At 60.4% G+C, this 27,063-nt stretch overlaps 1 protein-coding gene across 1 annotated transcript; it reads left to right on the forward strand.

Moving 5' to 3' along the window:
- Nucleotides 1–6,419: 6,419 nt before the first annotated feature.
- GLI1 (GLI family zinc finger 1) lies at nucleotides 6,420–26,036 on the forward strand. Its single transcript, XM_075445805.1, has 12 exons — nucleotides 6,420–6,505; nucleotides 17,323–17,489; nucleotides 17,669–17,764; nucleotides 19,060–19,255; nucleotides 19,493–19,655; nucleotides 19,762–19,863; nucleotides 19,990–20,130; nucleotides 20,760–20,909; nucleotides 21,408–21,572; nucleotides 22,037–22,285; nucleotides 22,464–22,743; nucleotides 23,095–26,036. The coding sequence occupies exons 2-12, from the start codon at nucleotides 17,393–17,395 to the stop codon at nucleotides 25,359–25,361; spliced, it is 3,906 nt and encodes a 1,301-aa protein (XP_075301920.1). The 5' UTR covers nucleotides 6,420–6,505; nucleotides 17,323–17,392; the 3' UTR covers nucleotides 25,362–26,036.
- Nucleotides 26,037–27,063: the final 1,027 nt, after the last annotated feature.

Below are 27,063 nucleotides of genomic sequence, written 5' to 3' on the forward strand. Positions count from 1 at the left end.
GCTCCCAGGAGGGCACGGAGTTGTGAAGGATGGCCTTGCTTCCTGACCAGGTCTTGTGTATTTCCCCTTTCATTTCCCTTGGTTTTATGCTTTTCTTCCCTGTTACCCACCCCACCACTAAGGTTTCTTCCAGCCCAGTGCTTCCTTACAAGGAGGTCTGACTCAGACTTTGTCTTTAAGACCATACTAAAGGTACAGATTTTTTGTACCTCTAGTTTTGCAGCTATTGCTACTTTTACAGTAGAGGTTTCTGCAGCTGTTGGGACTCCCTGGTGCTCCATCCTGTCTACCCACCTCTCTACGGAAGATCCCACTCTGCCTTTGCCTTCCTGATACCTGTGTATGCAATGCACCCACACGGCCTGTGCTTTTAATTTATTTTAATACTTGGTGAGGCTTCCCCAATAAATGGGTGGAAATGCAACATCCAGGCTCTGACTGCTTTCTCCTGGCACCACCTGCATGAATGAGGTGGGGGACATGGTCCTACTCCTGGCCTAGGCCCTGGGGCTGGAGCCCCAAGCCGTTAGCAGCTGTGAGCAGCACTGCTGTGCTGGGAGATGAGGGGAGCTGTGGTGCTTCTGCGGCTCCCTGGGTGCTATGGGGTGTGAGCAAGGACTATGCAGGGGGCTCTTCCCTATGGATGGAGGACCCTGGGATAGGGCTGGGGACTGGGTACCACCTTGCTGGGGACTGGACAGGGGTGGCCTGTCATGTGAGCATCAAAGAAGCTGTTGCCCAGGAGGGCAGGTACTGCTCGGAGGCATAGCCCGACCCGAAGATGCTGTCCTCCACCTGGATCAGTCCCGAAGGGAGCTCAGAATACCACAGTTCTGGAGACTCTGGCCTCAGGGGAGTGACCTCAAATGATGAGCCTGCCCTCAAATACTGTGCCTCCACTGCAAATACAAGAGACTGTGCCCCAATCATGTCTCACTGACCTCCCTAGTCCCCTCTCATATGCTCCCCTAAACACCACCCAGTGACCCCAGTCTCAACCCCATAGTAGCCAGTCATGGAGACCAGCAATGCCCAAACTGGTGAGTGATGGGGAGTCTACTGCATAATTTGGGGTGGGATGCTTCTAGAATGGGAGGTGATGCCACCTGTGCATCCCTCTGGGATCCCACATGGCCGGCCTGGGTTCTTGTTGCGCAAGCACCAGCTCAAAGCTCAGTTTGGGGCCATTTTATCTGGGGACAAATCCACTCGCTTTCCCAGCTTGGCCCTGTTCTGCTCCCTGCAAGTGGACAAAGGGCAGCTTTCATCAGCCAGCTGCAGCGGGTGTCCCCCCGGGCTGCAGGCCATCACCCACACTCCCCACAGCATCTTCACCTGTGGGAAAAAGCCAACTGCGCCTGCAGGGTGGCTCAGCCTTCTGGGCACTCCCACGGCCGCAGCGCGTGTGCTGCTGACGCAGCGGGGTGCCTTGTCGGTGTCTGTGCCCCCAGGAGCGTGCGCTGCCACACACGTGCCAAGAGCTGCAAGTGTGGATGTCAGGTAAGCACGTGGGGATGTGCACAGTGTCTGTCTAGTCTCGCTGCTCCCTCCCCGTGTCGGCACTCTTGCTCTAGCCAGTGCAGCCTGGGGAGGGTGGGGTGGGCAGGGCGGCATCCCACTAAGATGCCAGGTACCAAGTTTTCCTTTGCCAGCAGCACAGCGTTTTCCCTGTCGCAGTGAATGTGTTCCTGGGGGGGGGGAGGTTGTCCACATGCGTGTGCGTGATGTGCTGACTCACTGACACACTGACACGCTGACCCACCAGCCCAGAGCTGAGATGCTGAGCTGGCTGTGGTGGTACCGTTAAGTCTTTAATCTGGGTTATCATCTAGCCCTGCTCTGAGCCGTTTAAGTTTCCTAAACGGGAGGCCAAGATTAACCATGGGGTGGGGGGATGTGGCAGGGTTGGGGGTCTGGCGGTTGAGAGCTGCTGGTGGGGGGGTCTGTCCAAGCATTGTTTCCACCCAGAGGGCTCAAAGCTAGTGGCAAAACGAACCTGGGCCTGTCTGGCTATGCAGATGGTCCCTTGGGAAGAGGTGGGTGGTCTTGGGGCAAGTCCCCAGACCCCAGGAGGGAGGCCTGGGTTGGCTGTGGTGGTGTGGGTGGCAGGGCTGGCCCTGCCCAGTGCCCACGTGGGCCTTTCCGAGCAGCTTAGCTGGGGTCACACTCAGGAGTAAATCTGCTGAGCCGCTTACGCCTATTACAAAATGGGTATGCAGGCAACCCCCCTCACCTGTACCCACCATCTTGGCCCTGCCTTGGTGCTGTTGCTGTGGGACTCGATCCACTGCAGCAGTCTAGGGGCACCCTGGGACACAGCTAGCTGTTCTCCCCTCATGCCAGAGGAAGGGGGGAACTGTGCAGGCGTTGCCACCACTCCGTTGTGCTGAGACCTCCCTGAGGAGCAGAGACACTCCTCCTCACCCCTTGCTGTGTTTGGGGTGGCTGGCAGGGAACGGATCTCAGGCTAGGACAGTGGGAGGGAAACTGAGGCAGGGACCAGTCTTTTGCAGGCCATGGCCGGGAGCTGAGGTGTCTGATGAAATCTCTCGTACTGTAAGCCCCGTGTGGTCCCTCTGTTCTGGGGGTCCCATGCAGTCAGCGGAGAGGGCGTTTCCTGGAGCTGCGGCATGGGTCACGCCATAAAGCTGCTCCTGTGGTGCACTGGACGCCTGCAGTGCGTGACGACACGCAGGGGCGCGGGGAGGACAGGCTACCGCCAAGGAAGGCAGAGTGCCCACAGCGGGGGTAATCCTGCTAAGAGGCTCTGAGGTCAGGCTGGGTGTGTGGCACAGCTCCCATCACCTTTGAGACTCACACTAGACACAGGCAACATTGTCCCAGAGAGCAGGATGGCACTGGCAGGAGCTGGGAGCCGCTGAGCACTGGGGCGGGGTGAGAGCATGCATGCCGCCATGAAAAGCATGTCTGGGGTCACCTGGGAAGCTGAGCACACACAAGGTGGGCCTCGTGCTTCCTCCCAACAGGCTCTCCTCCTGCAGGAGCCCCCTGGGAACAGCTCTTTACCAAGCCCAATTCCTGGTCCAAGCCCGCTCCAGCCCTGGTGGTCCCACTGCCCTGTCTGCTCTGGGCTGCAAGGCTTTGCAAGGCCACCATCTTGGGCCCGGAACTCCCACGTGGGCTGTCCAGGCAGGGGGCTCGTAGCTTTGGACTCACTTTCCCAACAATCAGGGCGCGATGACGATGAAAATGGGGCGGGGGCAGAGCTGCAGGAAGGAGCAGGGTCCCCAGGCCTAAGCAGGTCTTGGGGAGGTCATCCTGCCTCCCTGCTGTGCCCTGCTGGCATCGACACAGGCTGTCACGTTCTGGCTAGGGAGAGGTGGGCAAAGGCCACTTTCCCTGAAATAGCTGCTTGCACCCAGTGCCAGCCTGGCTCTTCCCCTACATTGAGTCACTGTGGCACAGGGGGGGACTGACCTTCATCGTGAAAACAAACAACAAGCAAAAGCAGCGCTGCCGGCTGAGAAACTAATTTCCTTCCAACCGCCCGTCCAGTCCCCAGTCCCTGGAGCTCCCAGGCCCTGTTTCCCACTCTCGCTGACACCTGCATTCTCTCCTGCGTCCCTCGGTGCAGGTACCACTGTTGTCCTGCTTTCCCTTCACAGGTAGCAGGACCTGGCTACCTGCAGACCCCATGAACTGGGCGAGGCTAGGCTGTCTCAGGGAAAGGGGCAGGCTGTGCAGGTGGTTTGGGCCATAGGACCCATTTGGGGAAGGAAGCAGAATGCTCTGCAGTCCCAGCTCTCCGCTTGTCTTCTGTACAGTGACACCAGTGCAACATGGGACTTGGCTTTGGTGCTGCAGGGATGTACAGCTGTGGTGGTAGCTCAGGGGCACCAGGCTGCATGCAAAGAACAATCACTGTCAGGCCCTTGAGATGCTCTCCAGCCCTGCAGCGTGTGTGATCCTCACCCTGTCCACCACTGGTAGCCCCAGACCAGTTGATACAGTGGAGAAACTTCTGGGTGGTGAATAGGAGGCTGAACTGCAGGCAGTGGTGCCACACTGGGACATGGCTAGGAGAACTGCTGGGACAGCAGTGAGGCTATGGGCCATGGGGCAAGCAGCCAGGTGAGCTTTTGGGGTGGAAGAAGGCTTTTTGAGGCACAGACATTGCGGTCAAACAAGGAGGCACCTGGGGGGACCCATCGGGGACCCATCAGGGCAGCCCCAGGAGGATTGCTGGACACCTCAGCAGCTTGCAGGATGGGGAGGCAGGAGGATTTCCAGGTGGAAATAAGGCAGCTCATCTCCTTAAGCAGCTGAATGGGATCACCTGCAAAGATGGGAGGGCTAGTTCAAGGGGAAGGAAGAGGTTGTAGAGCATGCCCACCGGGGGCAAGATCATTTTAGGGATGCAGCTTGCACCAAGCACCTCTTGTTCTTTGGGCAGATACATGGGGTGCAATTGCCCTTGAGTGACCTGGGGAGAAAGGTCTGGTCCCCACCTGCGTCTAGCTGCCCCGCTGCAGTGAAATCTCGGGGGGCAAGGTAGCGCAAGGGCACTGCAGGCCTGGGAGCGCCCCAACTCTGGCCTCACAAAGTGGGTGAAGGAAGAGCCCCCTGCCCTGCTTGCTGAACCCTGTGCAACCCCAACAGGGGCCGTAGCAGCCGCAGCCCCGCACCCTTCGCTGCCCCTCAAGGGGCCAGGGAATCCCCCCGCTCCATGTTTTTCTCAGGGGGGGAGGCACCAGAGGTCCTGCTCTCTTCTCATCGTTTCAACGTGGGGTGATGCGAAGAGAGTGATGTCCCTGCCAGGCCCGCGGCGCCAGGCAAGGGCCCCACTGGCTCACGGGGCAAGGAGGGGGAACGGCCCCACCGGACCCTCGGGCCGGGCCGGCGCCCGGCTGGGAGCGGGCCCGGGCGCCCGCAGTTGCCGGTGGGGAGGCGGCTCCGCCCGTCGCCGCCAGGGGGCGTTGCCCGGCGGCCCGCCGCGCCCTCCCGCGGGCCCCGGCGCCGCGCCCCGCCGCCCCCCGGGACGCTGGCAGCGCAGCTGGGGTGCCCGGTGGCGTGGCGGCGGACCGCACGGGGTGCTGGGGTGCGGGAGGCTCTGGACACGCTGCGGGGTGGCCGGGGTGCTTCGTGGTCCCAGCCGCCGTGACCGCTGCCCGGCTCCTCTGCCCGGCTGTGCTGCCACTCGGGCCGCAGCAGCGCCCCGGGGAGAGATGGGCACCCACGCGGCACTTTCCTGACCAGAATCCCACCCTGCGGTGCCACTGCCACGAGCCTGTGCCAGACCACGGTGGCCCATCCAGACCACGGACAATGCACAGAGTTTCCTGTCACTCGCAATCCCCCCTCCTGACAGTTCCCCCACCCCCCCACCCCCCACAAACCAGCTCGTGGTTTCCTCGGCAGCATCCTGGGCAGAAAGGAAGCCACCAGCTCCCTTCATCCCTGCCAGGGGTCTCTTGAGGGAGATGAGTTCACTCCTGCTGGGTGGCGGTTCCAGTGCAGGGGGGGATGATCCCTGCTCAGCGATGCCTGGGCCGCTGGTGCAGGCTCCGTCCAGATCCTCAGCGGTGTCCGGGCTACACGAGACGCTGAGCCTGTGCTGCCCTGCTGGGAGGTGTCGGCCTGAGACACCCCACCTCTGCCCGCTCCCTCCTTTCAGCTCCCCCAGGACACCTGCGCAGGGAGCTGTGGCCTCTCCCAGCTGGGGCAGTGGGAGGTGTCGGGACCTGGGTCCCCAGGCTGCCTCAGCGGGGCTGGGCTGGGCGTTAGGTGTTGGCTGGTGGTTGTACGTCCTTCGTGTGAACGTGAGCTCTGCACGCAGGTGTGCGCTGTGCATGTGGGGTGTGTGCGATGTATGTCTGTTTACACGTGCACAAATGCCTGTGTGCGTGCTTCTGCGCATGGGTGCATGCAGATGTGTGCGTGCAGGGGTCTCAGCGCGCACGCCCGCCGTCTGCACCCTGTCTGCTTGTGCCCCCTCTGCGTGCTGAGGTGTGCACGCTACACGCGCGTCCACGAAGGCACGCAGGTACCCGTGCCCGTGTGCCAGACCTGTGCATGTGCATGGCCCTGTGCATGGACACGGGTGTGCGTACGCGCGGCTGCGAGTGTGCAGCGCGACCCACGTGTGGGACCTATGCATGCGCGCGGGGTGCGCGCGGGGTGCGCGCGGGCCGGGCCGTGGCGGGCGCGCGTGTGCAGGATCCAGCCCGGGTTTTCGGAGTGGCTGGAGCCGGCGGCGCTCCCGGCCGGGGTCTCCGTCCCGAGCCCGCTCGGCGCCGCCGCTGCCGCCGCCCAAGTTGGCGGAGCCGGACCCCGCGGCTCCGCCGGTTGTGCTGGGACGCGCCGCCCCGCCGGGGCTCCGGCGACTTTCTCGAGGCGCCCGCGCCGGGACGGGAAAGTGCCGGGGGCGCCGCGCCGTCCCGCCCCGCCCGCCGGGATCCCCCTGGATGTGCGGCTTCTCGCCCGGACCGCGCCGGAGCTGCAGCCGCGGGAGGGGAGGACGCGGAGCCGCGGGAGCCGCTCGGAGGTAGGAGCCGTCGGACGCGTCGGGGCCGCGGGCAGGGGCTCGGGGCGCCCGCGGGCCGCCGCTGCGCGGAGGAGCCGGGATGGCGCCAGACCCTCCGCCGGGCCCCGGCGGGGCCGTCCCGCTCCCGCGTCCCGTCGGCGCCAGGGGGACCTCGACCGGGGCTCGCGGCGCGGAGCCCGCCGGGGTGCGGAGCGGCAGCGGCGCGGGGTGGGACTGCGCGGGGCGGCCGGGGTCGGTCGGGGGGGACCGGCAGCGCGAGGCGGGCAGCGCGCCCCGGCCCCGCCGCGCTCCCCGTCACGGACACGCGCGCTCACACCCCCTCCCACGCCCTCCCTCTCCAGCCGTGCGCCGGGGGGGTCGGTGGGCTGCTCGGGCCGCGCCGCCGCTGTGCCCGTCTGGTGAAGCCCCTCGCAGCCCGAGGAGGGGAGGGGAGTGCTGGGCTGGAGCAGGGCGCTCCGGGCTCCTGGGCGAGGAGCCCCGGCGCCGGGCAGCTCCGCCGCTGCTCGGATCGGGTGTGCTGGACCGGGAGCAGCGACCGGGTGGAAGTCACTGACCTGGCCCGAGGGACGCAGCGCTGCAGGGCTGTCCCCGGGCGCACAGGACCGGGGAGCAGAGCCACCCACGCTGCTGGTGCGAGCTCCCGGCCGTCCTGAGCCCGCTTACCGTGGGCCAGTTGTGGTACCTGTGGGGCTCTGCCCCCAGCTGCTTGGGCAAGGCGCGGAGCTGGCTGGCTCAGCCCCTGTGCCCCGCAGCCGGAGCAGACAGCTGTACCCCCACCAACAGTGCCACCGTTCTTGGGGCCCTCGGCAAGGCGCCGAGGGGAGGAGGGTTTGGCACTGGGACAGTGGGTCCCCCTGCTCCCCTGACAACCTGCCAGGCCATGTGGGCAAACGTCTGACAGGAGTGAGGTGGAGGGAGATTCTGTGCACCCACAGGAGCCTTCCAGAAACCGTGGCGAAACACCCAGGTCCTGGTGCACCTCGGCTTCCCAGCCCTCATCCTATGGGCCCTGGGGCTCTACTTCTTCCCTCACAGTGTGGGCTGTAGTGGAGGCTGCTGCAGAAGTGTCTCATGCCTGGGAAACCTAGAATTACAGAACCGTAGAGCAGCCCAGGTTGGAAGTGACCTCAAAAAGTCATCTAGTCCAACGGTTTGTGGGAGAGGGAACTGAGATGAGTTTATTGAACCTCTCTTGTTTTGGGGGGAGGGCGGAGCTGCTTTTTCACATTGCTTGTGAAGCAGCTTCAGTCCTTGCATGTGCTGGTTCAGGGTGTCCATCAGTCCAGCTGCAGGTTTGCACAAGGACTGCTGCTGGCTGTAGTACTCGGAGAGCTGGGGCTGGAGGCAGGTGGGCTGTGTGAGGGAGCTCAGCCTCGAGTCCCCCTGCAGCTGATACCAGGCTTGACCTCTCTGGCAGATGGCTCCAAGTGCCTCCCGTGCCCCACTGCATGCCGACCCCTTGGCCACCTTTCTAAAGACTCCAGGACCATTGGGTTCAGATGTTGGCTCTGCATCACTCCCTGGCTGGCATGAGGAGGCTGGACCCAGCGCAGCAGGCTGGCCAGGGTCAGGCGTGGCACAGAGGAGCAGCAGGGAACTGGCATTGCCAGTGTGAGAAGCCCCTGAGCAGGGCATTGTGAGACCTGGTCAGCCCAGCTTGCAGCTGAGCGTGAGCTGACTGAGCCTGTGTGGGCACGGGCCACCCTTTTTCGGGTCTGACCAGAGTGGCCTGCAAAGCCCCCCCAAACTGCACCAAGCCCTCTGTAAGCCACGAATGCAGGAATGCTAAAGGCAGAGGAAGCGTCTCTCTGAGGAATTACCCTCTCTGTGTCATGGTGCCCTAGGCCAGGCCCTGTGCACACGCATGAAGTCCAGATGGTCCCTAACCAAAATGGAGGGCACTCAGCACTGCAGTGAGAGCCTGAGGGCTGCACCTCTCCTACAAAAATGGAGAGACACGCAGCTGGGTCTGAGTGTGGCTGGATGGCTGTGGCGTTTGCAGTGCTGTGTTCGGAGTCTGGGAGATTCGTAGATACTCCAGCCACAGCCAGGGTCCTGTGCCCAGCCCTGGGAGGGATGTGGGGGCACAGCAGATGCTGCTGGGTACTCAGATACCTGAGTTTTCACCTGCTCTACTCTGTAGTCTATGTGTGGCAAACCTGAGCTGATGGATGCAGCATCCTGAAGGGTGGGCACTGGGTTTTGGTGCAGGGGTGGTTGGCGGGGGGAGGGGAGGGAAGAGAAAGCAGCTGGATGAAGTTTCTCCTTCAGAAATTCAGACCTAGGAAAACTTCCCAGTGTGCCTAGGTCTGCTGTGTCCAGCTGAGGCAGAAGATGCCTCTGTGGGAAACGGGTTGCCCTCCGTGCTGTTTGGTGTTTGAAGCTGGTTTATGGGTGCGTGTGTGTCTGCACAGCGCCAGCTGGGCTGGTCCGCGCCCTTGCTCGAGCGTTTCCCCAGCGCAGTGAAGGTTGCTGTTACTCAGCAAGGGACTTCGAGGGCAAGGGGGTCTTCTCAAGGGGGAAACTGAGACCCTGGAACAGATCCACGCCTAAACTCCCTGTGCCTGCTAGGACCCCTAAATTCTCTGACTAACAAGGATGTCAGCACCTCTGAGGAGACTGGCACGTGCTGACCTGAGCCCACCAGTGCATCTGCCTGCCCAGCTGCCGCTGTGTGCATGCGTGAGCTCCCAGTAATGCTTGTGAGTGGACTTGTGAGGCCCTCTGGGCATTTGCTTGTAGCCAAGTCATTGGTTGCTTGTGGGAGGGTCCTCATCATTTTTTTGGTCGCAAAGACAAGCACAAAATCAGGAGCCGGTTGGGAGCCAAAGGTCGCCAGGGCCCTGTGGCTCGTCTAGTGGGAGGTGGTGGAACAAACTCAGTACTGCGTTCCCCTTTCGGTGCTGGAGCTGGCTGAGCTGCGAGAATCTCCATGGAGCAAGGAAGTTTCCATCTAGGGGAGTGAGTCAGCGTGGACACCTTGTGACGTGCTGTCATGGCAGGGCAGCCTGAGGAGAGGCGGGTGCTGAGCTCGGGCTTGGAGGAGGATTTGCAGCTCACTGTCCAGAATGTGCGCAGGGTGGGTGGGCGGATGGGCTGGAAGACACAAAGGCCTTTTTTCCAGTTCAACTGGGAGATGCTGTTTGTGACATACCACAGCTCAGGACTCCAGGTGCAGTGCTGGAGAGGGTGGCCAGCCCGTAGTCCCTGGGGAGCACCGTTCTCCCTGGCACTCCAACATGCTGTGCAAGTGTGCACACCCTTGTGCCATCCATGTAACTGCACATGCATGTACACATGTTCACATTCGCACAGATATATGCACACCTATACATGTGCATACCCATGTGTGACATGGCTGTCACGAAAGGATGTTTGTGGTGGTGTCTTTCCTTCCTTCTACAGGTCACTGGGCCTGTTGTTGTCCATCTGTGATGACATACTAGAAGTGGGAAACCTTGAGTGTCTGGTAGTTGGTCAGAAGGGTGAGGAATCCTCTTACACCCAGAGCGTCCCCCAGGAGCGTGTATGTGTGTGCACACCTATGGACATCCCTATGGAGGGGCCTGTTTCTCTATACACCTTTGTGCACAATCACCCGCCTGATTGGTGGCTTGTGTCTGTGGTGCTGGAGTCTGTCTGTGTGCCTCACTTTCTCTTGATATCTTCTCCTGCTGTTTAGCAATCCTAGTGATGTAATAAATAAAAAAGGTCCATTGGGTGGGTCCTTGGTGAGACTGAGGGGATTCTTCTACAGAAATCCCCACAGGAACGCAGCAAGCGTACCCACCCCAATCCATATGGCACATCAAACCCTTCAGAAGCTGCGGAATGGCAAGGTGAACAGCTGATAAAATAGCAGCCTCAGAGTGGGAATAAGCAGCAAAAACAGAGCTGTGTTTCAGCTCTGCTGCATCTGGGTCTGAGGCTGGCGTGGGGTGGGCAGGGTGCTTCCGGATGTGGTGCAACCCCACCGCCAAACTCCCACCCCTGATCCAGGGGGACCAGAGCCCTGGCTGGAGCCCCCCATGGTGGCAGAGAACAGGCTCTAAGTGATGGGGTTGCTGTGTGTATGGATGGAGCAGGTCTCCAGTCCAGGAACAGGAAAGCGGGTGTCTGTGTCACCCACCTCCACCAGTGGCAGGTATAATTAGGAGAGACGAGTGTGTCCCAGCAGGCAAAGGATTGCTGGGGACTTTTGGGAACAGCCTGAAGGGCACTCCCACCACCACCTCTCTGCAAACAGAGGGGGTCTCCTGCCCCAAAGGAGGAACAACTTACGCTTCCTCAGTCCTCAAGTGTTGTGCTTACCTTGCTCTATGCTCAGCGTATTGAGAGACGGGCAGTCCCATAAATTAAAACGGATTGCTATTGCATATCTAATCCTTTAATGACTGCTGGAGTCCCTGCCAGGTCCTCCACATCCTGCTGTTCCCATCTTCTGAGGAATCCTTGCAGGATGGAGCTGTTGGGGTGGGAACAGGCTCAGTGTGAGCTCCCCTGACTGTAGTGGGATGACAGATGACACTGAGCCCACTGCCTGCTGTGTCCTACCCTCCCTCCCTCAGGACGCGGGATTTCCTGCGTTTCCTCCTGTTCTGGGGGTGTCCCTCCATGTAGCACATGAGCATGCTGGGTTGGGGGTGATGCCTTGATGCCATGGGAAGGAGCTGCGCCTGGCAGGCACTCCCACAACCGTGACTTGGAGCTGGGCTTTTATAGGTCCCACATGTTCAGTTTTGCAGTTTCCCTCCAGCACTGGGGAGGAAGGGGAAGCATAAAAATTCCTTATAGCAGCTGCTGCCGTGTGTGCACCTCCCCTTACCCACACCCCAAAACCTTGCCCCCACCCAGACACCAGCCTAACGAAGGCAGGGGCCAGGGAAGTGACTTTACGTGAGCAGTTTGCAGGGGTAGTGTGTGCTGGGGGCCAAAGTAAACAACGTACAAGCCTGTGACAATTGCCTACCTGCCCCGGGACCACCGAGCAAGCACCACCACTCCTTCCCGGCTTGCCACCGCTTCCTGAGTGGCTCAGCCTGTGGTTGAGGGCCAGCGGTCTCTGCTTTACGGGGGGAACAGGCGTGGGGAGCTTGCAGCTGTGAGCTGCCATCCTGCAGCCCTCCGCCATGGGCTGTCTCTGCCCTGGTCTCCCTGGGGTGCACTGGAGACCGGGCAGCCAGGGCTGCACCCCGCGCTGGCCTGCCTTATCCTCCTCCCAAAGGACACGTGTGTTAGCGTGTGTTAATGTGTCTTAGAGGCATGTCAGTGCATGGGCGTGAGCGGGTGCGGATGCACGTGGGAGCGAGGGGCTGGATTATTTTGCCCCCTGCCGAGATGCGGCGCATGGGTGGTGGTGCACTGTGGCTTGCATAAAGCTGTGCTGCTGCTGGAGGGATGGGTGGCCTGGGCAGGGACCTCTGGTCCTTACTGAAACGGGCGTGAAGGGCAGAGAAGAATTTTGGCATGGGGTGGGGCATAAGCATATGTTATGTTTTCTGAAGGTGGCAGCTGGGACTGAAAAAGGGAGGGAGGGAGAATCGAATGGAGGATGTCCTGAATCTTTCCTGGCATGGATGTCTCTGCACCTTTCCCTCCACACCTGTAAACTTCCCCCAAAGCTGGTTTTTCTCTGCCTGATCTTCTGCGGGCAAGGGACCACCTTGGAATGAGCTTGGCAGCCCACACCAGCATGGGATTACGACCCTGAACTGTCCCCTTTCGGACTCCCTGAACCTGAAGCAATGTGCTTTGTGGCAGCTGCAGTCCTGGGCAGATTAGCTGCCCCATGCAGAGGAGCATGGGCTCGCCCGAAAGGCCTGGCCTAACAGTGGGGTCAGACACATAGCAAGGCAGCTGGGCGGGAGGGCTGCACGTCAGTTCTGCTGGAGGCAGAGATGAGAAAGTGTGGGGGGTCAGGGGAAGCAGCTCCCCAGTGCAGTCTGGCCTGGCCCCAGCTTGGTCTCAGGGCAGGGAAAAGGGGCTGCTTCCAGGGAGGAGTTTCACCGTCTTTGCCCCACCGTCAGTAGCCTTTCCCCACCCCAAGGATCGCGGCTGTGGTGCTTGGGGAGGCTGTATAGCGTGCGGGAGACATCATAGCTGGGGAGGGGTGTGTTGACACTGCCAGCCCCCCCTGCCCTGGCAGGCAGCTAGCATGCGTCCCCTTGTCGCTGGCAGGAGGGAGCGTTGGCTTCCCAGCAGCTCACTTCCAGCCTTGCTACTTGCGCTGAGGTGCTGCAGCTCAGCCTGGGCTTCTGCCTGTTCCTGTTTGTGTCTGCAGAGCTGCCCTGGCCGCGGCTCTGTCTGAACTGCTGCCCCAGTTGCGGGAAGGCAGATCTTAAGCCAGATCAATGTTTTTCCTAAGGCTCTGTAGGGTTAAACCAATTGGGCACGTGGCTGACCTTGGGTCACAAGACAGCTGAGGCGAGGGCTGCAGGGGTTTTGGCAGGGCTCTGTGCCAGTGGTGGGTTCAAGGGTTTGCCTCCCCCAGGGCTAGAGCCCACCTCTCCTGAGGCGGTGAAAAGGACCTGCAGTGGTGGCCTGCTGGGCTGTCTCCCCACCTTAGCGTCCGCCACACCGCTTGACCCTGCTCTCTGCTCTGGCTCTCCCTTGCTTCTTCAGTCAGTAAGGGTTTGGGGTGACTGGGCCTGCAAACATACATCCGCTCCCCCTTAGCTGCTGTTATGGCTCCCAACATACACATGTACATGTGCACATTCCACACATATGTACACATGCAGGAGCACATGTGGAAGCATGCATGCAAACACATAGATCTGTGACTACGTACACACAAGCACCCCCCCCCCCAAAACATACACATAAACACAAATCCCTCTTCACACATGCAGACGTGTACAGCCAGACTCGTGCATTCACACAAACGTGCTTACAGAAACCCAGATGCCCCCGCGCATGCACACACGGAGCCCTCCCCCAGGCCCCCCACGCTGGGGGCTGTGCTGGGCGGGTTGATGGATTGTGCCACACACAGCTCAGCGCTGCTGGTCTGTCGGCTGGGATCTCGGCCGCATGGGCTAATCCAGCCCTGACATCACATTCCTCCACAGTGGGGCTCCAGGGCGGTTAACCCTGCTGGGGCTGGGCCTGGGGCAGGGGGTGATGGGAACAATGTCGAGGTGCAGGCAGGGACCCCACGACCCTCGTGTGCTGGGCTGGATGGCAGCCACTCTGCTGCAGCACACTGCACCCACTGCTGTGGGCTGGCCGGCCCTGGGGGTGTCACAGCTGGGTGGGAGCGGGGAGCGTCTGTTGCGAGGCAGATGCTGGGGTGGGGGTCTGCCCTGTAGCAGAGTGCGGTGGGGTGCAGCCCAGCTACTCCTCCTCTCGCAGCCAGGTCTTCCACGGGCGTGCGATTCCCCTGTCAGTGCCTCCGCCTGTGTCTCTCCCCCCACCCCCCCACCCCCCCCCCATCAGTCTGGGTATCCCGACTGTCCCGACTGTCGTCCTGCGGTACAAGCTCTCTGCATCTCCTTTCCCACTCTGCCTTTTGTGCCTTCTCCTCTGTCTCCTTCCCTTTCCCCTACCCCGTTCCCCACTGTCCTCAGGAAACTGGAGCCAGATGACAGATTTTAAGATGTTTGCAGGAAATAAAAGGCAAGGAGCCGGGGGGGAGGGGGATGGCCAGTCCTGACCCCCTCCTGTGCGGCTTTTCGGCGTCTGGAGCCAGCCCTGCTTCAACTGCTCCTGCCGCTGGCTGCGCTCCTTGTTTTCTTGGCAGAGAGGAGGAGGAATGTGTTTCAGTTTGAGTTTCTTGGCAGGAGAAGACCAAGGGAAGATTCCCCTCAATCCCGGCTGCTCCTGGCTCTCCGATTTATGCCCATAGGCTGCGACTTGGGTGGGCCGCGGCGGTGTGCGGCGGGCGGGGGAGGCGAGCGCGGCGGTGCGGGAGCCGCGGGCCGGTTCCCATTGGCTCCCTGCGTCCCCGGCCTCCCCCCGCTTCCCCTGCTCGGGGGGCCGCCGGGGTCCGGGGAGCCCCTGCGGACCCCGTGGGCTGGGGGGGAGCATCCAGCAGCTGGGACCTGTGGCCCCTCGGCACTTTCTGCTCTGCATAGCCCCCCCGGCTCGCGCTCAGCAGCAAGAACGGGCGGGATGGGACAGAGCCGGGTCACTGCCGTCGTGCCCGCCTGGCACCCGGCTGCCTCCCGGCTGCCCCAGCGGGGAGACCCAGCCCTTGCCCGGCCGGGTCTGCTCGCTGAGCTCCTTCCCTCTGCCTGGATCCAGGAAGGAGAGGCTGTCTTGGCCCAGAAGGACCCTGGCCCTTCTGCTGTATCTAGGTGGCCAGGGCCTGGGGGGTGGTGGGGACCAGAGCCCCGCGGAGCTGCCCCCAGTCCTGCGTGGTGGGTGCTGGAGGGGACGCAGAGGGGATACCCCACGAGGCAGGGAGATGGTGCACAAGGCTGGGGAGTCGTGAGGCAGGGGTAATGTGCCTTGTGCTACGTGCCTGTGTGTTCCCCATGTGTGGTGGTATGCTGTGCGTGCGTGCGTGCCCACATGTGCTCCATACGTGTTTATGTAAAGCTGTGCACGTGCATGTGAGCACATGTGCAGTATGCATGCACATGCAGCTTTGCACAGGTTCCGTTGGATGCACGTGTTGTCTGGTGTGCGTGTGCATGAGCACTGCGTGTTAACACGGGTGCTGTGTGCGTGCACAAGGAGTTTGTGTGGCGGTCACTGCAGGTGTGTCTGCGCGTGCTCTGTGAGCGTGTGCGTGTGTGTGTGTGTGTGCAGGGATGCAGCAGTTGGCGGGCACAGCAGAGGCTGGCACAGCTGTGCATAGCAAGGTGAACGGGGCCAACAGCCAGCAAGGTTGAGGGGACATCACAAAGGCTATGGGTGAATTAACCCTTTTCCTGGAAGTGGTAGATGCCTCACAGATGGTGCCCCATCTGCTTGGAACCCAGGGCACCAAGACCCCGGTCCCGGTGGGGGCAGGGAGCTGTAGGCTGGTGGGAGCCAGCTGAGCCCAGGGCAGAGCCCATGGTCCCACTGCTGCTGCGGCAGCTGGGTGCGCCTGTCTGGACAGGTACAGTCCCACTCCCCTCTGGGCTGGGGTGGCTGCATATGGTTACTGCACTGCGTGGCAGCAATCTGCCTGCTGTCATCTGAGCAAGGAGCTGGTGCGCGGGGACTGTGGATCCGGGGCAGCCTGGGGGAACTCAGGTGATGGTTCTCGGGAGGGGGAGACAGGGGGCTTTGGCTTTGCTGAACTCCAAGACCCTCCATCATCTCCCAGCTGCACATATGCCTCTCCAGATGTGTGCAAATGTATGTTCATGCATCCGTGTGTGTCTGCACACATGCGAATAGCTGTGTGCACAGAGGGCTGGGGGACTTGCTGTGTTTGACTCCACAACCAGGCAAAGTTGTGTGAGGGACTTGCAAGTGCTGTCTTTGTTAGATGTGGTGGCTAGGGTAGGGAGCAGATAGGCTTCCCCTGGAGCTAATTGCCCCATCTTTACTGCAAGGCCCAGGTCCAGCAGGCAGGTAAGAGGCCTCTCCTCTACACCCCCCACCCCCTCGTTTCCTACTCATCTGTCTTTCCCTTGCCTACTCCGTGCACCACCACCTTCCCGGGTACCTCCCTGTCCCTTCGCCTGCCCTGCTGTCATCCCCCCCCTCCATTCTTCCAGGCTGACACTCTCACAAAGCCCCTAGACAAGCTTTCAAAGGGGCAACTCATGCGGAAGAATTGCTGCCCCCCTCACCCCCCTGTGCTCCAAATGCAACCCAGCACTTTCCCAGCGGGGTGAGGGGCTCCCACTCCCCCAGACCCCTTGTTTGGGGCAATTCCCTTGGTCTCTCAAAGGGGGAGGCTGAGGGGGCAGGAGGCCTTGTTCCCAGTGCCATCCACATGTGCCTCTCCCTCACCCTGTGGTTGTTTCTTCTTCCAGAGCCTCTGTTCTGCGTGTAGGCCCTCAGGGGCCTTGGGGCAGGACAGTGACCATGGGTAGGGATGGATCTGTGGGCCAGGACTGGGTGCAGAGGCCGAAGGCAGCAGCCATAGTTGGAGATCTGACCATGGGCAGGGCCAGGCAGAGCAGCAGGTGGAAATGAGACCCAGGCACAGGGCAGGAACCTGCAGGTAGGGATGTGGCAGTGGGCTGGGCTGAGCCCCGTGGGCAGGGGTGTGATGTGTGGGTGGGCCAGGGCAGGGTTTTGACCTGCAGGCAGGGTGGGGACCCATGGGCAAGGCAGGGCTGCGTGGAACCTGCAGATGCGGCAAGGACCCATGAGGAGGGCAGAGCAGGGTGCCAGCTCGGGTCCTTTGACCAAGAATGGTTCTAACTGTCCGTGCCTTAGTTTCCCCTTTCAGCAGTTAGGGCTCGCAGTTTTTTACACCTGTCTGTGTGCTTGAGTGTGGCAGTTTGTGTGAGTGTCTGGGTGCACACGTGTGTGTTTCATTCCCTGTGCAACGGACACAGCAGTCAGTGCCCCCGGGACTTCCCGTCGCCGTGGGCTCGGGGCAGAGTTCTGCGTTGCGGGCTGCCGTGAAGCGGCAGCACAGGAGGTTTTGCACCCCGGGCGGGTGGGTGCGGGGCCACGGCGGGAGGTTTCAGGCCGTGGGCAGGGCGGGGGTGGCCGTGGGGCGTCGGGAGGCGCCGGGCGGGGCCCCTGGGCGAGCCTCCGGGGGCTGCGGCCGCGGCGAAGGGCGGCCCGGGCGGGCCCGCGGCTGCGCTGTGCTGCGGCGCCCCCTGGCGGGCACGGCGCAGCGCCGCCCGCCGGCGGCCGCGGGGTCCCGGAGGGCGCGGGGCTCGCGGGGGGGGACGTCAGCCCACCCTTGTGCTCCTCAGGCCCTGACCGGCTCCAGCCCCTCGGCGAGGACCAGATGTGCTCCTGAGCCTGGCCAGACCCCGCCACAACATGTTCAACCCTGTCAGCGCCCCAGCCACCGGCTACGCTGAGCACTGCTGCCTGCGCCCACCCCACGGACCAGCCCGGGGTGCCCCAGGGCCACAAGGTCGGTCGTAGCCCCCTCGTCCTGGTCAGTGCCTGGGCCTGAGCAGTGACTGGCATGGGCACGAGGGGCACCCGACTTCAGATTCAGTTCTTGAGTTTAGGGATGCTCTGGGGATTTCCTCTCCCTCTTGTGCCACCCACCCTAATACATCTTCCCGTCTTTCTTCTCCTCTCTGCCAGGACTTGATTTCCCCTTACGCCATCAGTCAAACCTCATGAGCAGTCACTGTGGGTATGGGTTGGTGCCAGGAACCGACCACCCAGGCAGTGGTGATGGTAAGTCTCTAGTCTTGGGAAGGCGTGGGGCAGGTGGGGCTTCTACAAGGGGTTTAGGCATCTACTGGGGATTGTGTTGATTGTGTCAGGAGTGCAGGTGTGTGTGCTGAGGTGGCCGGGCAGTGCTGGGGACAGTGATGCCTGTGATCAGGGAGGAGGCTGCTGGGGCTTCCGATAGCTTTCCTGGAACAGTGGTGCCTGTGTGAACAGGAGGATTTGTGTTGGCTGTGGCCAAGGGGATCAGGCGCTTTTCTTGGGACGGTATCAGCTGTAGCAGGGAGTATGTGTGTATCAAGGGTTTCAGGTACCCCCTAGGAACATTGATGGCTGTAGTAGGGAGGGGGTCACTTTTGAGCCTTGCCACAGTCCAAAGCCAGCAACAATTGGGAGAGCAGTGGCTGGGGAACAGCCCTGTGGAAAGGGATCTGCGGTTGCTGGCTGGCAGCAGGCTCGAGAAGAGCCAGCAGTGTGCCGTGGCAGCCAAGAGGACAAACCGCATGCTGGGGTGCATCAAACAAGCCAGTCGAAAGACGTGATTATCCCACCGTGTTCAGTGTTGGTGTGGCCTCACCTTGAGTGCTGTGGGCAGTTCTGGGCCCCACCATTTAAGAAGGATACTTGAGTGTGTCCAGAGGAGGGCAACAAAGCTGGTGAAAGGACTGGAAGGCATGTCCTGTGAGGAAGCAGCTAAGGTTTTTGGGTATGTCTAGTTTGGAGGAGGGGAGGCTGCGGAGCCACCTCATTGCTCTCTAGAGCTTCCCGAGGAGGGGTTGTGGAGAGGGACGTGCTGATCTCTTCTCCCTGGTATCCAGTGATAGGACGTGTGGGAATGGTTCGAAGCTGTGCCGAGGAGGTGAAGACTGGACATTAGGACCAGACCCCGCCACATTTCTTTACCGAGCATTTCTTTACCGAGAGAGTAATCTCGGTAAAGATTCTTTACCGAGAGAGTGGTCAAACACTCTAGGAACAGACTTTCTAGAGAGGTGGTCGATGCCCTGAGCCTGTCAGTGTTTAAGAGGCATTTGGACAATGCCCTTAATAACGTGCTTTAACTTTTGGTGAGCCCCGAACTGGTCAGGTCGTTGGACTAGATGATCATTGTAGGTCCCTTCCAAATGAAATGTGCTGTGCTGTTCTGTTCTGTTCTATTCTATTCTAAATCGGAAGCTAACCAGCATGCTCAGGGTATTCCTCCAGGCTCCAAAGCACCAGGCTTGTGTCCTTGGGGGTTTCTCCAGCCTCCTAGGATCCATGCTGACAGGAATGCCCCCCACTCTCTGCTGCCGTACCAGGCTCACGGTTTTCAACGCCCCGTGGTGCAGGCAAACTGGGCAAGAAGCGGGCACTGTCCATCTCGCCCTTGTCGGACTCTAGCATTGACCTGCAGACGGTAATCCGCACCTCACCCAACTCCCTCGTTGCATTCATCAACTCCCGCTGCGCCTCTGCCGGTGGCTCCTATGGCCACCTCTCCATCAGCACCATCAGGTGGGCACCAGACGTCAGCCCCGCTGGCGTGCATGCAGCCTGTCAGTCTGGGAGCTTGAATGCCGATTCCCAACTTGGGGAGTGCCTGGGTGAGGGCTGGGGAAAGTGGGAGCAGAATGGGACAGTGGGTTAGGGGAGAGGTGGCTGGGAGTTCAGACACCTGGGATCACTGGCTTAGAAGACTTAAATTTCTGTCCTCTAATGGTGTCATCTGCTCGTCCCTCTTGCTCTTTGCAGTCCATCACTGGGGTACCAGAGTCCACCAGGTCAGCAGACGGGGCAAGGCCACCTGTACAGCCACACCGCCCCACCACCCCCATGTAGCTCCTGCGAACACCTGTCCACTCACCCAGGGCTCCTGCACCATGCCCCAGCTCGTGGGACCGTCAAACACCGCCAGGTAAGGGGGCCTTGCATCCACAGAAGTGGTGCTGCATCCCATATAAGCACTGGTCCAGTGGGCATCTCAGTGCTGACTGCTTTCCACTTTCCCCCTGCCCCGGTAGCAGCTGAAGTTGGAGTGGAGCCTGAGCAGACCTCTGACTGTCAAATACCCAGAGGAGAGATCAGAGGGCGACATCTCCAGTCCAGCTTCCACAGGCACCCAGGTAGTCCCCAGGCCTTGAGACCCCCCAACTTCCTCAGAGCTCTGCGCTCCTCCCTGGCACCACTACCAGTAATGGGGAGCGTGAAGGGTCATAGCTGGGAGTGCTCATCTGGCTGTGTTCCCCCAGGACCCCTTGCTGGGGATGCTTGATGTTCGGGAAGATCTGGAGAAGGAGGATGGGAAACCTGAGTCTGAGAATGTGTATGAAACCAATTGCTACTGGGACGGCTGTGCCAAGGAGTTTGATACCCAGGAGCAGCTGGTGCATGTGAGTTAGGTCCTGCCTGGGCACACCCAGTGTCAGAACCTGTCTTCAGGCTACTGGCTGACAGCCCCCTGTGTCAACCCACAACTCCTACTCTCAGACTGTCCTATACTGGGCCGCTTCCCTCCCCTCCCGCCCGAAGAACTCACCACATGGGTGCACAGTGTTGGAAGTTACCCCTAGGAAGGGAGGGACATGCATCCTCCACTTCTTGTGGGCAAGTTCTTCATGACCCTCCCATACCATGTGCCTAGGAGGAACACCCATGCTGGCTTTCCTCACCCCTGGAGCAGCTTTCCTGAACCTTTGGTGCATCCAGACTTCCTCCTTTGCTCTTTGTCTCCGTTCAGACACTCCAAACTCTCCTATATCCCCTTGACCACCCCTCAGACCACCTTGACCCCTATGTCTTCTTTTGGTCCTCTCAAAGTAGCCCCCAGCCATCTCCTGTATCCCCTGCCTCCCCCAGACACATTCTTGACCACTCTGTTTTCCCCTAATCCCTGGTGTCTCCACCCACCGTGCCAGTCCCTCTAGGTTAGTTTCTCCCATGACACTCTCTTACGACACCTGTATCTCCCTGACCCTTGGCACCCTCCCCAGTGCCACCAGTGATGCCCCTCTCTCCTCAGCACATCAACAACGAGCATATCCATGGGGAGAAGAAGGAGTTTGTGTGCCACTGGGCAGCGTGTTCCCGGGAGCAGAGGCCCTTCAAGGCTCAATACATGTTGGTGGTGCACATGCGACGTCACACAGGCGAGAAGCCCCACAAATGCACGGTGAGCTGGCACGAGCCTTTGCAAAGCCTCAGCTGAGCTGTGGTGCTTTGCACCAGGCAGAGCTCGCAGGGTGTGAGCTGGTCCATCTGGTCTATGGCATTGAGGGGGACGTGTGGTGGGAAGAAGGAGGTGGGACAGCCAGGGTGGTCAGGAGCATGGTAGTGCATGGTATAGTGGGGCTCATGGTTGATGTGTGACGGAGCCCGTGTGATGGGTGGCGTGAAAGAGATGCACATGGGGTAAAGAGGTGTGTAGCAGGCTGGGTATGGCACGGCCACGTGGCCAGGGCGTAGTGAGGTGGCGTGACATAGGCCAGAAGGGTAAAGGGCTGTGCAGTGTTGTGAGGACACTCTGAAGGAGGGCAGGTGTGTTGTGCATCGGTTGGGAGGCGTGATACGTGTCCATGGCAGATGTGCCACGGGTACGTAGTGGGGAGGGTGATCTGGTACAGGTTCTGTGGAAGGTGTGTGGCATGTTTCACCCTTCTTGCCTGCGCAGTTTGAGGGCTGTAACAAAGCCTACTCACGCCTGGAGAACCTCAAGACGCATCTGCGCTCACACACGGGTGAAAAACCGTATGTGTGTGAGCATGAGGGTTGCAACAAGGCCTTCTCCAATGCTTCTGACCGGGCCAAACATCAAAACCGCACTCACTCCAATGAGGTACAGACCCATCTGGGGCTCTTTGCACCCCTTTGGGCTCCCCATATGCCTCCTGATTAGTCCTCTACTCTGTAAACTCCCTGCATCGCTGTTTTTTTTTTTTTTTCCTGTGTGCCCCAACTCCCTCCTTACCTGCTCTAATAAATTATGGACCCTGCTCCCTTCCTCAGTCACCTGCATTCCCACCAGGGTCCCTTTACCCCTGCCCCACTCCTGTGGAACATCACCCTGGCATTCTTTCTCTGGCTCTCTATGACCTCCTTCAAGGCCCTGCCGTAGCACCTACACACCCCCTTCCAAGGGACCTCAGCCTCTTTCATCCCTTCCTTCCCTCAGTTCATGGGCTGACTCGAGAGGGAGAGGAGGGGGCTTGATTTCATGCCCAGGTAGTACTTTGCTGGGAGGGGTCTCTGGCTGGAGCTAGCCCCCTCCCTTCACTGTGCCTGCCTTTGTTTCCCTGACAGAAGCCCTACGTGTGCAAGATTCCAGGCTGCACCAAGCGCTACACAGACCCCAGTTCCCTGCGCAAACACGTGAAGACGGTGCATGGCCCTGACGCCCACGTCACCAAGAAGCACCGAGGCGATGTGGTGCCAGGCCGTGCACTGCCCACGCCCAGCGGCCCTGCAGACCTGAAGCAGGAGAAAGACACAAATGGCCCCACTGAGGCACGGAAGGATGACAGCAAACTCTTGGTGCCTGACTTGGCCTTGGTAAGGAGCTGCGGGTGTGATGACGGAGGGCGGCCTGGCCAGGCATGCTGGAGGAGGCAGTTTGCATGGGAGGGGAGTCAGCTCTGCATCTGGCAGGATGTGGGCTCGCAGGTTGCATCAAGCGTGTAGTGGATATCTGACCCCCTTTTCCTTGGTTAATGTTTTGGGTACCCCCTAGAAGCCGCAGCCCAGCCCAGGTGGGCAGTCATCGTGCAGCAGCGACCACTCCCCACTTGGCAGCACCACCAACAATGACAGTGGGGTGGAGATGGCGGGCAACGCAGGCGGGAGCTACGAGGATCTGTCCACACTGGAGGATGTGGTGCCCTGTGAGCCCATGGGTGCCTCAGGGCTCATGGCCCTCCACAAGCTAGAAAATCTTCGCATTGACAAACTGAAGCAGATGAGGAAGCCATCAGCTACCAAAGGCCTGAATTTGCCAGCCATCCCTGGAGCCGGTGAGACTGTGGTTCCCTGCCACCTGGATGTGGGGCCAGTCCCATGGGCACTGTGTCAAGAGAGATCTGGTTTGCAGCCAGAGAGGTTTGCCCACCTTCCTTTCACTAGTGATGGACCCCCACATCTGGGTTGTGCCCCATCCTTGGACTCAATGATCTTAAAAGTCTTTTCCAACCTATATGACTTTCTGCCCCTTCTTTGTTTCTACCACTTCTTCCTGTCATAGCAGACACTAACCATGGAAGAGGCCACATCCTGGTGCTGAAGGTGGCTGCCTGTTCCTCCTCTGACCGTTGGTGCCATACTCTGACCTGAGTGTCACAGGGTAACTCCTCCTTTTCTTTCCTCAGGCCTGCCCGGGGAGGTGTCTGGGATGTCCCTGCCGCCACCAGCTGCCTCGCACCGACGAATTGTGGAGCTGTCGGCAGCAGAGATGGGCATGCCCCTGAACGAGCGCCGGAGCAGCGCCACCAGTACCGTAAGCTCAGCCTACACCGTGAGCCGGCGCTCATCCCTGGTTTCCCCGTACCTGGCCGGGCCGTGTCTGGGTGGCGAGGCAGGGGCAAAGCCCAGCGGGGCAAGCCTGGCAGATGGCTACGACCCCATCTCTCCGGATGAGTCGCGACGCTCCAGTGATGCCAGCCAGTGTGGAGGGCTTCCGGGTGTGGGCAGCCTTACCCCGGCCCAGCACTACCGTCTCAAGGCTAAATATGCTGCAGCCACAGGTGGCCCACCCCCAACCCCTCTGCCCAGCATGGAGCAGGTGGGCATGGGTGGCCACAGCAGCTTACCCAGGGACTACTTTGGGCCAGCGGAATCCCGCTTCCTTGTAAATGGTTTGCTGCGAAGGCACAGTTCCAACGACTGCCCTGGCTATGCAGGCAGTGTTCCCCCTCGTCTGGTCCCTCGGAATGGCGTGCGGCGGGCCAGTGACCCTGCTCGGACTGCGGCCAACCTTCATGCTGTGCCCAAGGTGCATCGTTTTAAGAGCACAGGTAGTGTGAATGTGCCAGGAGTGGGCAGAACTGCTCCGCAGTCCTTGGGTGGTTCTGATGCCAACCTTCAGCGCCATGTCTTCTCACCACACCCACCCAGCATCAGTGAAAATGTCTTCTTGGAGAGTGTGAGCATGGAGGGCACTGGCCCAGGCACAGAGTCTGGCTTGCTAGAGATGGAGCAGTACTTGAACTACCCCGAGGAGAGCTTCCCATGCCAGGGGACAGGTGTGGACCTCCAGTGTGAAGGCCTCTACGGCAGCGCTCACCGGACCACGGAGGGTATGCAACTGAACCCAGGAGGGCATGCGGACATGGAGGAGGGGTTGCTTCAGTCTGAGTTCTCCCTCCCTCAGTGCCAGACAAACCAGCACTTAACGAGTATGCATGCTGCCAGTGGGACCATGCCAGCTCCTTGGGGTGAACCTCCCCAAGGTAACCTGGAGATGAGTTCTGGGCAGTGGAGTGTCAGTGCCTCTGCTGCTGCCACGTCTGGTCCACGCTGTCACCAGCAAAGTGCTGAGTACCCACTACCCAGTCCCTGTGGGCAACAGCCTAGACTTGTGAGCTCGTGCCAGGACAGTGGATTTTCTGGGGCACACCAGCTTAACCGACTACAGATTAAATCTGAGCAGCGTTACCCAGCACCTGTCCGAGCACTTGCTCCTTGCCAGAACGCCAAGCTTGCTGGGCCCATGCAGCCTCCTGCATCATTTGGCCAAGCCATGGATGTAGGGCCTGGTGGTTACCCACCCGAGGGACAGACACCTGTCGGTTACATCTTGAGCCCGGGCGCTAGAAGAGCACAGACCCCCACCATGCAGACCAAAGAAGTGATGGTCCGTAGCTATGTGCAGGCCCAGCAGGCCCTGATGTGGGGAGACCTGCTGGCCTCCAAGGGAGGGGAGGCTGGCGTGGGGCTGGGCAGTGAAGCTGGCCAGGGCCGAGCCACGCAAGTTCCCCTGTACCGCAGCCCCAAGTACTCTGGTTACCAAGCCAAACTGGATCACCTGCAGGGTCTGACAGAGACTCGTCAAGTGCTAAACGCCCCGTGCTTCAACCCGGAGATGGTGCCACATCCACCCGGTGGCCCTAAACCACCGGGTCACCAAAACAGTCCGAACTACGCGGGCAGCCTAGCTCAGCCCAGTCATTCCTGTGAGGGAGTGGAAGCTGGTTCCCGGCGTGTACTTCGCTTGCCCCCTGCCTGCCCCACACCTGAGGGGCCCAGTAATGCCCTGCTCTGTTACCCAGGCCAGGGCACACATGTGCAGGTGGACAAAGGCGGGCATAAGCTGTTGGGCCAGATGGCAGCAAGCTCTGGGGGTCCTGGGCATTATGGTGGGACCTTGGAAGGACTCAAAGGCAGCTCATGTTACTACCTGGATTCGGGGGAGCAGGTGGCCAACAGTCTGGACTCTCTGGACCTGGAGAATATGCACCTCGACTTTGCTGCCATTGTGGAAGATCCAGAGACACCTGCAGTGCTGCCTGGGCCCCCAAGCCCTGCGGGTGGCCTCCTGCTTCCTGCATCTGGTGGTGCCAACATGGCTGTGGGTGACATGAGCTCCATGCTGAGCACTCTGGCAGGGGAGAGCCATTTCCTCAGCTCCCTGTCCTAACTAGGAGGTACCAGCTGTCAGGTGGGCATGTCTGCAAGCAGGGAGAGCCCGAACCACGTGTGGGCAGAGGTGTGAAATCCCCTCTCACCCCCAGATTTATGCCTGGGGCAGGGCAGGGGGTGGGGGAGAAGGGGAGAGAAACACTCCTGGAGCCTCTCTTTCTCCAGTCTGTGAGTGTCGGGCTCTTTCAAGGGGAGGGCGTTGCTGCGTCCCAGACACGACGCAGCCGCAGCCCTGATCAGGTGCTTCAGGTCGCCTCGTGTCGGGGGAACTGGTTTTACTGAGCCCTTCCATTCCAGCGCCTGGAACCTTTCCTGCCTTCCCCAGCCTTTTGGACAAGGTGGCCCTGCACAGACTCAATGTCGAAACCAAAGAGTTCCACCCTCCCTAACCCTGTGGACAGGCCCCATCCCAATGGTGCTGCTGCCTTCTCCCCCCAGCCCCTCCCCGTCTTTGTCAGGACTGCAGTCACTCCTTGCTTGGCAAGCCTACCCACCCTGTCCTCCCCATCTTGCTCAAGGAGGGAGGAAGAGGAGGCAGTTCACCACAGGGATGGTGGTGGGGAGCTTGGGGTGCCTGGCACTGCCTGTGTTGCCCTGTACATAGTGTGCATATGTGTGCGTCCCTCCTGTGGGTGTTAGCCCAGCTTTTCTTCTGTTTGAAAGAAACAGCAGTGCCTCCTCTCCCCATTAAACCCTTTCTCAGGGGAGTGTGAGCTGTGTATTTTTTTATCCATGCAGATGGGCTTTAAGCTGGACCCTGGTGCCAGGTGCTATGCAGCCCTGCCCCCAGCCCCTTTCCTCTTTCCCTCATCTAGGACCAAGACCCACTTGTGCCCAGCCCTGCAGAAGCACGCTGCCCTTTTGGACTGGGTTCCAGCCATAGCCAAGCACACGCTTATTGCCATTGCAGGGGTGGGGGGAGGAAAGGGCAGTGCTGCCTCCATGGTGCAGACCTGGCAGCACTGAACAAAAGCATCACCAGAAGCACGGCGAAACCTGTGTACGCTTGGAGGCATAGTCTCAGGGTATAGCTCAGTGCCTCTGTGTGTATCCAAGGCTTTTCTGTCAGACCATCTTGGCATCTCTGAGGGCTACTCTGGCCTCTTCCTTAGGCACTGGGGTGCCACCTGTGCACCTCTAAGGCTGCTGTAGGTGCTGGGGACGCTGTAGGGTCTCTGGGACCGGCTAGGTGTGTTTGGGGATGCTCTGGGGCTTTTTCTGGGGTCTGTCAGTGGCTGCCTGATGTCTCTGAGCTGCCAGGTGTTCTCCAGTATTTTTTCTGAGGGCTGTCTTGCTGCTTCTGCAAGCTATTGGGGCTTCCCAAGGCAGCGCTGGGCATTTCAAACCTACCAGCTGGATGGTTTAGGCCATCCTGGTGTCTCTGGGGATTCTCCAGGGCTCTTTCCAGGCTGTTAGTATATGTTTGGGGCTGTTCTCTGGGTTTCTAGAGTGGATGACTTTATGCTGCTTGAGCTGCTCCGGATATGCTGGGGCATTCTGAGTTATTCCAAGGGTCCTGCAGATTCTGTGGATTTTTGCAGAACCTCCAAGTCATGCTCAAGAGCATCTTTCCTGTTACGTGGGCCTGTTCTTAGACTGACTGGGGTTCTTTCAGGGTCTGAAGGTGTCCTGCCAGAGTCTCGGGGTTTTTCTGGGACTTTCCACGTGCTGCAGGGGTCTCTGTGGCTGGGGTGGGTCCC

This window comes from Opisthocomus hoazin, chromosome 32, assembly GCF_030867145.1.
Source record: "Opisthocomus hoazin isolate bOpiHoa1 chromosome 32, bOpiHoa1.hap1, whole genome shotgun sequence".
Classification (NCBI taxonomy): Eukaryota; Metazoa; Chordata; class Aves; order Opisthocomiformes; family Opisthocomidae; genus Opisthocomus; species Opisthocomus hoazin.